General features: G+C 47.1%; 1 protein-coding gene across 1 annotated transcript; it reads right to left on the bottom strand.

The window, feature by feature from the left end:
* Positions 1-2649: 2649 nt before the first annotated feature.
* On the bottom strand, positions 2650-4665 carry LOC125956182 (rRNA methyltransferase 2, mitochondrial-like). The gene has a single exon (XM_049687799.1). It carries the CDS (start codon positions 4581-4583, stop codon positions 4047-4049), a length of 537 nt encoding a protein of 178 aa, XP_049543756.1. The 5' UTR covers positions 4584-4665; the 3' UTR covers positions 2650-4046.
* Positions 4666-13512: the final 8847 nt, after the last annotated feature.

Below are 13512 nucleotides of genomic sequence, written 5' to 3' on the forward strand. Positions count from 1 at the left end.
TCAACATTGGACGAACCCCCATGTACAGAGAGCAAGTGCTCGGAAGTGCTCGAGAGCGGAAGTGTTCCTACGTTGTTCCGTCCCTATCAGTAGAATACTGCTTGCAGCCGAAGAAGGTGGAAATGAACCAACGGTCATTTTTTCACCGACTTCGCCAGTGTGCTGCAAGCAGTAGAAAACAGGGAAACAAAACATCCAATAGTCCAAAAAATCAGAAAAACAATAGACTCAAAAACAAGTTTATCATCCCAGCCAGACAATCGCCAGCATCGGCAACACCACAAAGGGACACAAGACGCACAGTGCAGCGAGAGTGGAAGAAATGTTATTTTGACGTGAAGCTTTTTTACACCTGCTTGCGGCCCAGCGATTCGAAAATATAGAAACCAGCGGGGACATCCAAGAGCTGACCAGGCAGACGACCAAAGCGTGCGACGCCACCATGCCACGATGTAGCAGCATACCTAGACCACCGCGCAAGTACTGGTGTGTACTGGTGTGTACTGGTGGACCACCAGTATGACCGATCTTCGTGTGGGATCCAATCATGCGAAGAAATTCGTCATGGAAAGGAGCAGAGGCATACCGGAGTTCGAGGAAGCTGAAGGCGTTCAACGCAAAAAGCTCTGCTCTGAGGACTTGGCGAACTCGGCGGCTGGATAGCCTGTATACGACAATGCCTCGTATAGCCGGGTCAGATCAAGGCTTCAAGGGAAGCAAAGCCCACCCCCATCACCGATCCGGAGATGCTGGACAACATAGTGAGACACCTGTTCCACCAGCACCCGCCGACCATAGGAGGCCGACTGGTCAAGGGGGGGATGAAGCTTCACCCATCCGCCGCGTCACCAACGGAGAGATCCTGCGCATCGCGAACCAACGCCTGCCGGCAGAAAAGGCCCCTGGGCCGGATGGACTGCCAAACTATGCAGTCAAGACGGCGATGGCGCGCTACCCAGAAGTATTCCAGCGGCTCTACCAACGACTGCTGGAACGGGGAACATTCCCCACCCAGTGGAAGGTCCAGCGATTGGTACATCTCAAAAAGCCTGGCCAGCCACCTGTCCTTATGATATAGCCATTGGGTTTTTACTCCAAGAAGTTCAATCCGGCCCAAACGAGGTACAGCACTTATGACCGCGAGCTAACCGCGATATTCCTGACGGTGAAACCATGTTTAAACGGACCACAAGCCGCTAAACTTTGCCTTCAGACAAAATCCCGCCAAGGTGTCGCCTCGACAAGTGCGACAACTGGACTTCATTAGTCAGTTCACCACCGATGTTCGTCATGTCCCGGGCACGGACAACGTGGTAGCTGACATGCTGCCTAGAGTAGAGAAGGTGGATAGCGGTCCCGATAATTGACTATCAGGCGCTAGCAGAAGATCAGACCACCGACGAAGAACTACAGAGTATCCTGCAAGGGAGGGTTACAACCAGTCTAAACCTGAAGTATTGCGACGACCAGCAGCAGGTTCTGCGACCCTTGAGGGTCAACTGGGTAGCTGACAAGTGAACACGTGTCATCCATGCGCTCCGGGAAAGTGTAAAAAAAAATAGTGCAAAAAGTGCCCAGATCCCGGCTGGGTACTGTGTATCCTGCTCCTGAGTGGCCAAGGAACTCGTAGATATGTCGTTTGTGCTCAATTAGTGAAGAAAAAGTGCAAAAAAAGCGATTACCTTTCTTTGTTTACATCTGGCATAGAGCACCACGCGCCTCCATCAGCGTACAATGGTGAAGGAAGGGCAAATCGAAAAAAAAGTTCTCAAAAATGTCTGGATCTTGGCCGGAAGTGCTATAATCGTTTCTCCTGCCGCCGAGCAGCAGCGTAGGTCCGCTTCCTCCAAACCTCGTATCGACCTCGTAGGTCCGCTTCCTCCAAACGCTGGACAGCGCTACCTGCTCACTATGATCGATCGTTTCACCAGATGGCCTGAAGCAGTTCCCCTATCGGATATGACCGCACCGATAGTAGTAGCGCAAGCCCTAGTGACGCACTGGATTCGCGCGTGTCGGCGTACCTCACCGTATCACCAGGCGATCGCGGACGGCGTGTATGTCGATGATGTCATCTCAGGTGAATGGACCGAAGATGCTGCCATTCAGCTGCAAAAGGAATTGCGAGAGCTACTGCAACGAGGTGGATTTCGGCTTCGGAAATGGATCAGTAATTCGCTCCGGGTATTAGCAGCTATCCCTGCAGCTGCACGGCACCCGTAAGCCTATGAGGTTCAGGTTTACCGATGAAACGGTAAAGGCACTCGGAGTATTATGGGAGCCCGAGAATGATTCGTTGAAATTTGATGTAACAGTAAGGTTGCAGGAAGCCTTATTTACCAAGCGATCAGTGCTAGCAACCATCGCACAAATGTACGACCCCCTCGGTTTGGTGTCCCCGGTCATCGTGCAAGCCAAAATATGCTCATGCAGGATCTTTGGCTAGCCTCTTTGGGTTGGGACGACGAGCTAACACCTCCGATACAACGCAACTGGGAATCGTTTTTGGAGGAGCTTCCCGCGTTGAATGACTTTCGAATTGATCGGCACGCTCTAAAAAACCAATCACCGATTTAATTTAAAAAGTGGGAACATTATCCGGTCGACGACACCCCCCACCCCCCCACAAAGCTATCGAGCATTCCGCGATTCTCCGGCAATTCGGTGCAAGCGATCCCGTAACCTTCACTGGGCCAAATAAAAAATGGTCCGAACGCGGTCGCAAGGCACGCAGCAAGGCTAGAGTGGAGAGGAGGACAGTGAAAGCGACAGTGCGTTCCTTGACCCTGAGGAAAAGGAGGAGGAAAAAATCGAACTACAGGTTCTCCAGGAGAAGCTGATGGACGTAGGACTATAGGAGAAGCTGATTACTATGAGCGCCAAAGAGCACCATCTTCTGGCAAACATCATAGCAGGGGTGATAGCGCCATCGCCAGCAAACTGCAGCAACATAAGTCTCCGGAACCAGACGGCATACCGAACCCGCCAGTCAAGTACAGTAAGTGTATTTAACAAAAACCAAAACTTTCGTGTCGCAGATCTATAACCTTGAGGAACTTGAGGTTGGGTTTGATTTTATTAATACTACTCCTAACAATCTTTATGTTTATCCGGAGGCGCCGCTTACGAACGGTTTGATGGATTGGACTTGTCGGATTTAGTCCAACTAGAAAAACTATACCTCGATTGCATTGGTAATGTAAAAATTCCCAATACGATCAGAAAGCTTCATATGTTTATCTATAAACCTGAACAACTCATTAGCATTAAAACCTTTTTTAAGTCCAGTACCAGTAAACAAGAAACCTATCGTCAAAATAGATCGGGAGATCGACCGATGAAGAGGAAGAAAAGCGCAAGACGGAGCAAGCCTATGAAGATAATGTTCAGAAAATAGCGCGCTTTGAAGCTTTCTCCATACTTAGTCAGTTCTTAATCAGTTCTGTCGTCGCCAGAGCCATCGTGCCGACTACCAAGGCCACACGTTTGCGAAACGAGCAAAGGCAGCGAGCGAAGCGCACGGGCGCTGCGCTCTTACAAGCTCTATATAAATAATAATCTCGGTAAAGGACGAAACGCGCGCGCAACGTACGGATGCAGTCGCTCTCACCGGAGAGACTCGGCACACGCACACACTGTCTAACCTAGCGCACGGGCGCTATTCTTAGTGGACTGATATCATACTCCAAGGGGCCCGTAGGTAGGATGAAAATAATTATAAACCTCGCAAGAGAAACAAGAAGCGGCGGGATGGCTTCGGCCGCCGACCGCGTAATAAAGTTGACGTCGGTTCTGATCGTATTGGGAATTTTTACATTACCAATGCAATTGAGGTATAGTTTTTCTAGTTGGACTAAACCCGACAAGTCCATTCCATCAAACCGTTCGTAACTTTGATATCTAAGAAAACGAAGATTTATGAGCTTCGCGAGATTGTTTGGGTCACTTGCATAAGAAAAATTAATACGCAATTCCCTAAGAGTTGTGCATGATATTTGACTAGTTTTAATTGTTAGCTAAAAAAACTACCCAAATTCGGTCGCCATTTAGCGCTCGATTCCTCGAAAGCCACGAGCCAGAATAAAATTCTCCGAAGAATCGTCCCGGCTGGCGCGAGGTTTCACGCGTTTCACGGAATCGTAGTACTCGTTGATGCTCTTTTCCAGCTTGGGAACATCCCCGTTGTCCCAGATTTTCATTAGTAGCGACGCCTTGGGCGAGGACATTAACAAGGCAAACCGAAGAACCGAGTAGCAGAGGGTGGTTATATTCTCCTGGTCCAACGCACGGAATCCGGTTGCGTTCGGTGCCATGTCCAACAGCACGCAATCCAACCGTCGGTCGCCCAACGTTGCTCGGAGCTTGTCTTGCGTTTCCTGTCGCAGAAAGTCGCTGTTTCCGTACACAACAGCGTGCTCGATCGGGTAGATCTGTAGCAGATCCACTCCGATTACCATGCCTTTCGGTTTACCGACGGAAGCACCGTCAGCGTTCGATTGCTTGACCGCGATATGCCGCAAATAAAATCTTTTGTAGGTAATGTTTCGATACTTTATCCACCACATGGGGTCATCATATGGCATATCCAACCGGCATTCGACTTCCGGGTTGACGATTATGAGAACCCAGGAACCAGGACTTCCAGTGTTGCTCACGCGACACTCAAACGTGCAATTGGTAGCCCCCGGCAAGATGAGTATCTTGTTCGTATCGTAAGTATAAGAAGGTAACAAATCAAATAAAAAAGAAAGATCAAACAAGAAAGTGAAACACCAAGGTCAATTAAGAAGCTAAAATATAGAATAAGCTAGGAGAAGAAAGTGAAAGGAAAAGATTAGTTAGGGCGTGGTCACCAAAATCCTGCCAAGACAAGAAACAACTTGTTTGACGAGTGACTCATCGTCCAGGCAAAGAGATACAGTAATAGACAAGAACGAACACGACGGATAACGAAAATAGTCCACGTTACAGTTTCGACCCATCGTTGCCGTTTCATGAACGTGGACGCATACCCGCAATTGGAACCGACTAACCGGAATATACAGGAAACGTTCTTACGTTGTGTCTCAGTGGATTTTAAACGTAGAAGACATTTTAGTACTCTTCGCGGATGGAAAGGAAACATTCCGATACCATATCATAATAAAAACCATCAGGCGCAAAATTAAAGGTGAAGCTAGTGATGTATTAGTCGCTAATAACACCCCAGTCGATTGGGAGTCAATCAAGACAACCTTGAGACGTTATTATGCGGATAAGCGAGACCTTATGATATTAAACCATCAACTCCAGAGCATGAGAAAGGGAAAGCAGGAATCAGTCGAAACCTGTTATAGCAAGATCACAGAAATGATCTCAACAACACTACGCAAGAAATGCATAGAGACCCCCTGTGCCACCGCGGATAAATAACCATCAGAATTTGAATTATTATAGGAATCAGATACCGAACAACTTCCAGAAAAATACTTTCCAGAGAAATCTATTCCAAGACAGGAAAGCAGGAAACTCAGATGCGGACGATCTAAGAACTATCAGTGCCTCACAGATAGATCTGGAATCGATCGCTTTGGTATATCGGAGAGATGGATTCCTCGAATGGTTACGTCCAGCTGCGAAAGACCAAAGCAGGGCAGTTGGTGGGTAAAATATTAACGGTTGGCCTAGCACGAATTACAATGGAATTTGCCAAGAAGAGACCCAATCCGAAGGCCAAGGCGGGGTGTTACATCTGTAATAAAACTGGTCACCAGGCCCGCGACTGCCGGAACGAACCAACCAAAAAGTCGCAGAATGCGGCAGTGCCAGCTAACGACCCAGACGTGGTGAGACCGGTTCATTTACACCAAAATGACACTATTTGACCAGTCAACTTTAATTCGTGTCTTTTTTTCCCAACTTTGCTATTCATAACGGTAGTGAGGCCGCTTAAAAATAATGTTTGCACATTTATTTAATTAAAAGCGTGGAAAGGGGGTGAAACAAGCCTAACTTAAGATTCCGTCGCCAACACTGAGCAAGTAAGCGTCCACTCTACAGCATCTGTTCTACACGGTCAGATGCTTCATGCTGCTAACTACCGACGGGACGACATGTCGCCGTCTTGGAAAAACCCAAATGGATTAACTCTACGATCACGGTTTGCCTAACTAGTGATCCTGAAGGACTCGCCACAAGCGCAGACATGCTGAAAACGCGCCCTCTTTTTTCCGGCCAAATGAACGAAACAAAATCACTTAAATAAGAGCGACCAAAATTTTTAGCAACATGCTGCATCCAGAAGCCGAGAAGTGACAATAACGCAATTTGTGCACATAAGTTAATGTTTATCGGAAAAAAAGCGGGAAAGAAAGTTATTAATTCGCACATACAGGCAAAATGGCGAATGAAATGGGCAGTGATAGCGAAAGTTTTGCGGTAAGTGAACGAAGTTCAGATTTTTGTGCTACGGATTATTTTACTAAATGTATTTTCTTTTCTGTGTGTTTCAGTGGTCGCATGAACTAATTTTCCGTTGATTGATGCGATGAAGGTAGAACCGGTGCTTTGGAATCCAAAGCACTCGGATTTCAAGCTGCGGCGGCGGAAGCAAGCAGCCTACCAACGGATTGCCGCAAAAGTTGGAGTTTCTGAAAAACAGTGCCAGAGCAAAATTGAAATGCTGAAGGCACGTTTCATCGCTTCCGACGGAGTATGCAGAATAGAACAGGGCCACCGCCCAAAAAGCTATGGTATGCTTATGAGCGCCTGGCTTTTTTGAACCCTGTTGGCGTTGTTGTTGGTGCATCAGATGTTACGAGCATCGAGCCAGACCATGAGGTGAGTTTATTTGTCTTTGGTATGTGTTAAATGAAAACAATAGCACGCAGTGTGTCTCTCCATTATGCGAAGAGAAGTAATACTTAAATTTACTGTAAAAATGTATTTCGAATCTCCAGGGCTTCATTTGAGAAGGCCTTTGTGTTGCTACTGTTTCTATGTACTGTTGCTATTGTTTCATCATCAGCATCATATCTAGGAGTTGAGAGGCTCCGGGCTTACTTCTCCCTCCCCCCTGGATAACAGTATTATTGTGAACACTGTCCATGCTACCTGCGGGACAGTTGCGATTTCTTGCTTCCTCATTCCTACGCAAAAAGTTGTGAAGCACAACACATGCGTTTACTACCAGCTTTGCTTTATCAGGTTGTAGCCATATTGTGTTTCCCAACACTCGAAATCTGGATACCATAATCCCAAACACATTTTCCACGACAATTCGCGCTCGGCACAATTTAAAATTAAATCTTGCTTCCGCCTGGTCCCTAACGAATCCCGGGTATGGTTGCAACAAATATTTAGTCAAAGCATTATCCGCAACCAGTACATAAGGATAGGAACTAGTTTGCCCTGGCAAGGGTTCTTCAGGAGGCACACCAGCTGTATTATTTTCTAAACGCTCGAAAATCGACGTTTGTCGGAAAACACCTCCATCTGAAATACGGCCTTGGGCCCCTAAGTTAGCATATAAAACATTGTAATTAGCGTCTGCAATCACCATCATTTGTATGCTAAAGAAATTTTTATAATTGCAGTATTCGCTCTCGGATCTCTTGGGCTTTGCAATTTTAACGTGTTTCCCATCTAACGCTCCTAAGCAATGGGGGAAATTCCACTTTCGCGTAAACTCTGCTGCTATTGCTTTCCAGTCTTGTTCATTTCTCGGCGGCTGTGATGAATAACAAAATTTACTCTACATTAATATTCTTTACTATTTTGTAGGCTACGACAGACTCCACATCGGACATACCACAAGTATCACAACAGGAACACAGAACATGATATATCCCTCCCTCTACCGGCAACTGCTCCAGATCGATCTCCTTCGACGATCCTCGAGCGATTGTTGGAGGCCATTCAGGGAGGAATGGAAAACGACCGTTCGTGGCCTGCAACATTGGGTGCCTACATAGAAACAATGCTACGCGGAGAAGCTGTTCAATCCGAATCAGAGTAGCACGTGATTCATCGCGAATTAACGGACGAGACGTGATGGAAGGGATCGTTAGTCACTATCCCCGCGATAGCGCTCCGTAGCTTAATTTGCCTTGTTTTATGCATGAGTATTAGTTCAACGACTTAAAGGTTTTGTATTGGTTAAACTACATTTATTACTACACATATAAACCCTGTGCACCAACGTCGTTGTGATCGTCTTCGTCACCGTGGCGTGCCGGTGACTGTTCCGTAACGTAGTGCGTCCCTCGTGGGCCGCCCCGTGGCGTCTCTCATCCGCGTTCCGCATCGATACACGGCACGGCATTCCGTGACGTCTCACGCCACGCCCGGGCACCGGCATCGGACACGTCGTCCGATGGCGAGTTCCCCCGAACTCCCCCACGCGAAAACCCCTACCGCGCACGAGCGCACAGCGCGCTAACTTTGCATGTTACCGGCCACGCGGGCCGATGTTCCCGAGCTAACCTTCCTGTGCGAAAAGCGACGAACGTATTGTAACAACCCCAAACGACCGCACCCGGAGTCAGATAAAGCGCAATATAATTTAGTGTACCACAATCCCTAGACCGGTGTCCCTCACCTGAAAACGGTAACCAGGAAGTGGTGACCGGTCTGTTACAACCTTGGAGGAGGAAAAAGGTACAAGTCGGGCATCACGTGTGGTTTCAGCGAAGTCTATTCGTTTGCGGAATTGGGTAGCGGGTACTGCTAATGCCGATAATCCATTCCTGGAAGCCATCAAACCCACAGCACAACGCAGGAAATGCCGACAAGAACGGACGTTTGAAATACACAACAACAAAAGCCAAAAAGTCTTATGTTGCGAGCCAACAGCAACAACCGGCCGACGTCAGCACCAGAATTCGCCGGATTGCTGAATACCTGAGCGGTCAGGACGGCGAGTCAACCAACGTGCGCGATGGCCGACAACTCGATCGACTAACTATCTCTAGAGGAGCGGTGGCCGTCTCGTTCCCTCATGCCGGACGATAAAGTGCGTGGCTCCCCGGTCGCTCTCCGGGATCAACAGGAGAACTTTGCCGTTTCGCTTTCTTTTTCGATCTAGACACGGAGGAAGTGTGAGGATCTTTCTTTAAATCGTTCTCGTTCTCATAATAAAATTTAATTGATAATTTAAAGAAGAGTCCACATCTTTTTTTTATTACTACAAGTTGCAGTCCGCAACATTCGTAAAAGGTTAAATGAGTGATCTTGAAAGTAAAGTATATAGAAAAAGAAAGATAGAAAATGGGGGCAAAACGCATGACCAACAGATGGGTTCAAGTCCTAGACCCGCCAGAATAGAAGCGCAATTAACATGAGAAAAATAGAATGAAATGAGCAAAACGTATGATCAACAGTTGGGTTCAAGTCCCAAGCTCGTCCGAATGGAAGCCCACAGAAAATTAAGAAAGATTTATGAAGAAATATTACGAAAATGGATTCATTATTGCTACAGAAAGGAAGACAAAAGGTAAATGTGGAAAAAGGAAATTATAAAATAGAGTTCAAAGGTACAAGAAAGGATAATTGAGGAATTAAGAAAATTGAGATTTTGATCAAAAACATTGCAATTGATGAAATTAAATGAAGTAGTATGAAATTATTGATGAAGTAAAAGATGAAATGTGAAGATTATATAAAATTATGTGGATATCGCATCGGTAGGAAAAGATGCGAAAAACAATTAGAAAGAATAGGAACAACATTTTAATTTTCATTTTGCCTTTTGCTCTCGACCGGAGTAGACGTTCGGTCACGCTCTCTGCAGATCCCAACGCGTTCCGGTCGTTAACCGAGCGCCGTGGCCTTGTGGCGTACTGTCGTGTGAAAGTGTTTCGTAAAGCTATTCTGCGCGCCAGCTGATCGACCTGTTGGACGCAGATAACACGTGACTGTGTGTGTGTGTGTCGCTGCTATCGTGCGCCGACGATACAGCAGCAAGTGTTTAAAGTGCAGTAGCCGTTGTGCGGTGTAGTATTTTCGTTTTTTTGGTGATCTTTGTTAGTTTTGTGGTGAACCACCTTAACATCAGCGTTCCGCGGGCAACGTGCCTAACCCTCCAAATGTCAAAGAGAGCTGCCAATCTCTCTTCCCTTTCCGAACGCAGCTTTCGGTCGAGCAACACGCTCCCGCGTCCACGCTGCAAGGGCCGAGTGTAAATACCGCGGTACACTTAATTGTGCGCAACAAACATCACACACTCGTTAAACAGACGTGCAATCCTTTTTCCCCGTCACTGATGTTAAAAGAGGAACGATTGAACCCGATCGTTCCTAAAGTTTCTTAGTTGGTAGATTAGAATTATTGTAGTTAGTTTCCCCGTAGTTTAGGTGCTGCTATCATTCTCCCGGTAAATGTTTTGTACATCCCGTTATCTTTTGGCAGAGTGTGAGCAGCCATGGAGATAGAGCCCGGTACCGACACCGGCGCCAGCTGTACATCCCTTACCAAAAAAAAGCGCCGCAACTCGGATCCGGCAAATTCGAGTTCGGTTGAAAACAACTTGAACAAAAAAATCTGACAATGCTGCCCCGCCACCTCCCCCCGCCCCACCTTCGCATCCTTTCCGGTCCCGAAAATACCCGGAGTCCAACCAGGAGCCGTATGTGATCTCCCTAGTACCAATATATCGGGTAATTTGGACGCAGTGGTCCTATCAAGGCTGCTGCGCGCCAAATACCCGTCGGTGGCCGACATTTGCACGGTCGGCCACAGCAAGATGAGGGTCACCCTGCAAAACAAGGCTGACGCGAACGCGTTGGTAGTGGACCGTACCTTTACGGCTCAGCGCCACGTACATATTCCGAATCGCCTCGTCGAGATGGCTGTTGTGGTGGACACCGACATCTCGTGCGAGGATATCTTGAGCCTCGGAAAGGGAGCCTTAGGCCTGGGCTCGCCGGCTAACGGCGTGCTTTAAGCCAAACGGTTATATGCCTCCAAGACGATGGAGGCATATGGAGTAATCCTTCTCTGAAGGCAGTCTGGTCCGTGTCACCTTCGAAGGGGACACACCCTGCCGAGGTTCTTGATTGTTGAAGGAATCCGTGTCCAAGTTACACGGCCCTTCGTTCCCAAGGTGGCGAAGTGCACAAGGTGCAGTCAGTTTGGCCATGTTGCTAAGTACTGCACGTCAAAATTGACGTGTGGGAAATGCCGTGGAAAACACTCCACCGCCGAATGCAAATCTGCTTCACAAAAATGCATTCACTGCAAAGATCAGTGGGACGAGCCTACTTCGTGCCCTGTGTACAAGCAGCTGCGCAACCGAAAAGAAAGAGACTGCTTCGAATCATTTGCAGATGCTCTTAAAGGTGTGCAGACATCGAACCCCTATGGCGCGCTTGCCCAGGCACCTCAGCCTGAACAAGCTGCGCTAACCAATCTGGCGGACTTAGTCGCCGACGCTAGGAAGTCGTCGGGAGGAATTTTCAAACAAATCAAACTCCTAAAGTAAATCAAAATTTTAACAAACCAAAAAATTCTGATAGATAGAAAGTCGTTCCCCAATGGAAGTGGACGCCTCCATGCGGTCCCGCCAATTTAAATTTTACAGCCATGAGAACCCGAATCAAACTTTCAGATGATTAATCTAAAAGACCCACCGAGGATAAAGTCGTGTGAAAGAATAAAATAAAAGAGGAAGATGAAAATAATATTAATCCTAATATTATTAACACTATGCAAGGGAATCCAAAATTCCCATCTGGACATCCAAGATCTTAACAACAACCCAGGCATGTTCGCCATTCAAATGGGAAAAGCATTAATCATCGAGGATTATCATGAGTTCAATCTAAATAAATTCAAAATTATACTCATAGAGAAGAAGAATAATATATGTTATTCTGTTATAATATATGGAGAAGTTATAATATATATGTTATAATATATGGAGAAGAAAGAATAATATATGTTAACGCAAGGTAGCTAAGGGGATCGGACAGTTAGGTGAGTTAGATGGTGAATTTAGGTGACAGAAGAGAAAAGGTCCTTTTTTACTTCGACGTTTGTGCCGGAACGACGTGTGAGTGAGTAAGGTTAAAATTAATTAAAATAGAGAGTAATAAATTTACTTTCAGTTTTGAGCGACTGATAAAAAGACCGCTGCAAGATCCGTTCAACACCGCAACAATCTCAAAAACGTCGTTAGTAAAAGGAATCCGTAAGTAAAGTGCGCCATGACCTCAAAAAACGATTTCACGCTGACCGCATGCTCAAAGTGTGGTGAGTGCTCGACCGTTGATGAAAGGATGGTTGGTTGCAACGGCTGCGAGCAGTGGTACCATTGCCGTTGCGTCGGCGAGGATTCCGGTGAAGCGGACCTCTGGTTCTGCGCAGAAAGCGTCATGGGACTCTTCGACCCTCTTGAACTAATGTCGCTCTACTCAATACAGTGAAAAATAATCATACAGGACGTGTGGCGTAGCGGCTGTACATGGGATGAGGAAATCGGAGATAGCTGCTGGGAGAAGTGGAAACTGTGGACAGCCTCCCTCGCAGAAGTAGAGAGGATACGCATTCCAAGATGCTATCTAGGTGACTGGGAGTCGAAAGATGTAGAATCGATTGAACTGCACATCTTCACAGACGCAGGCGAGAGCGCATACGGTGCGGTTGGATACTTACGCATTGACGTTCGGAGGCACCATCCGCTGCACCTTAGTGATGGCAAGGACAAAGGTGGCACCCCTAAAGCGCCAATCGATTCCACGCCTCGAGTTAATGGCCGCGGTCTTAGGCGCCAGGTTGACACGAACAATCACAACAATGCTCACGTTACAAATTGACCGATGCATACTTTGGTCAGACTCGAGCACGGTATGCAGTTAGCTCAGATCGGACCAATACAAATATAAGCAATTTGTGGCATTTAGGGTCGGTGAAATTCTCGAGATAACTCGGGCCACAGATTGGCGGTGGATTCCAACCAAATCAAACGTAGCGGACCTGCTGACCAAATGGAACAAATCAGCGTCCCTGGATAGTGAGAGTGAATGGTTCAAGGGACCATCGTTTTTGTACCAGCCCGAGAGTCGGTGGCCGGCCAATGAAACGCCGCTCGAAGATACGGGAGAAGAAGCCCGAGGTATAGTGCTTTTCCACGGAATGCTGTCTGTGGACAGAATATCGAAATGGAGTACCCTGCTGAGAACAATGGCTTACGTGTTGCGCTTCATAGGTAACTGTGAGCGCAAGAAGGGTGGTCTGCCGATTCACACGATTAAAGCAAGCAAAAGGCAAAAATCGCACATCATAGCTCAACTGCCAACCGCGCAACAACCGCTAAGTCAACAGGAACTCCAAAGGGCTGAAGTCAGCCTTTGGAAACAAACCCAATTCGAATGCTTTCCCGACGAAATGAGTATCTTAACCGGCAACTTGAACCACCAGCCGATCGAAGAACGTGGAAAGATTCCCCCCTCAAGCGTAATTTACAAGTTAGATCCGATTGTAGATGCAGTCGGTGCCTTAAGAGTGAACGGCAGGTTAGGAGTGCACCCGAAAATT

The sequence above is a fragment of the Anopheles darlingi genome, chromosome 3, assembly GCF_943734745.1.
Source record: "Anopheles darlingi chromosome 3, idAnoDarlMG_H_01, whole genome shotgun sequence".
NCBI classification, from domain to species: domain Eukaryota; kingdom Metazoa; phylum Arthropoda; class Insecta; order Diptera; family Culicidae; genus Anopheles; species Anopheles darlingi.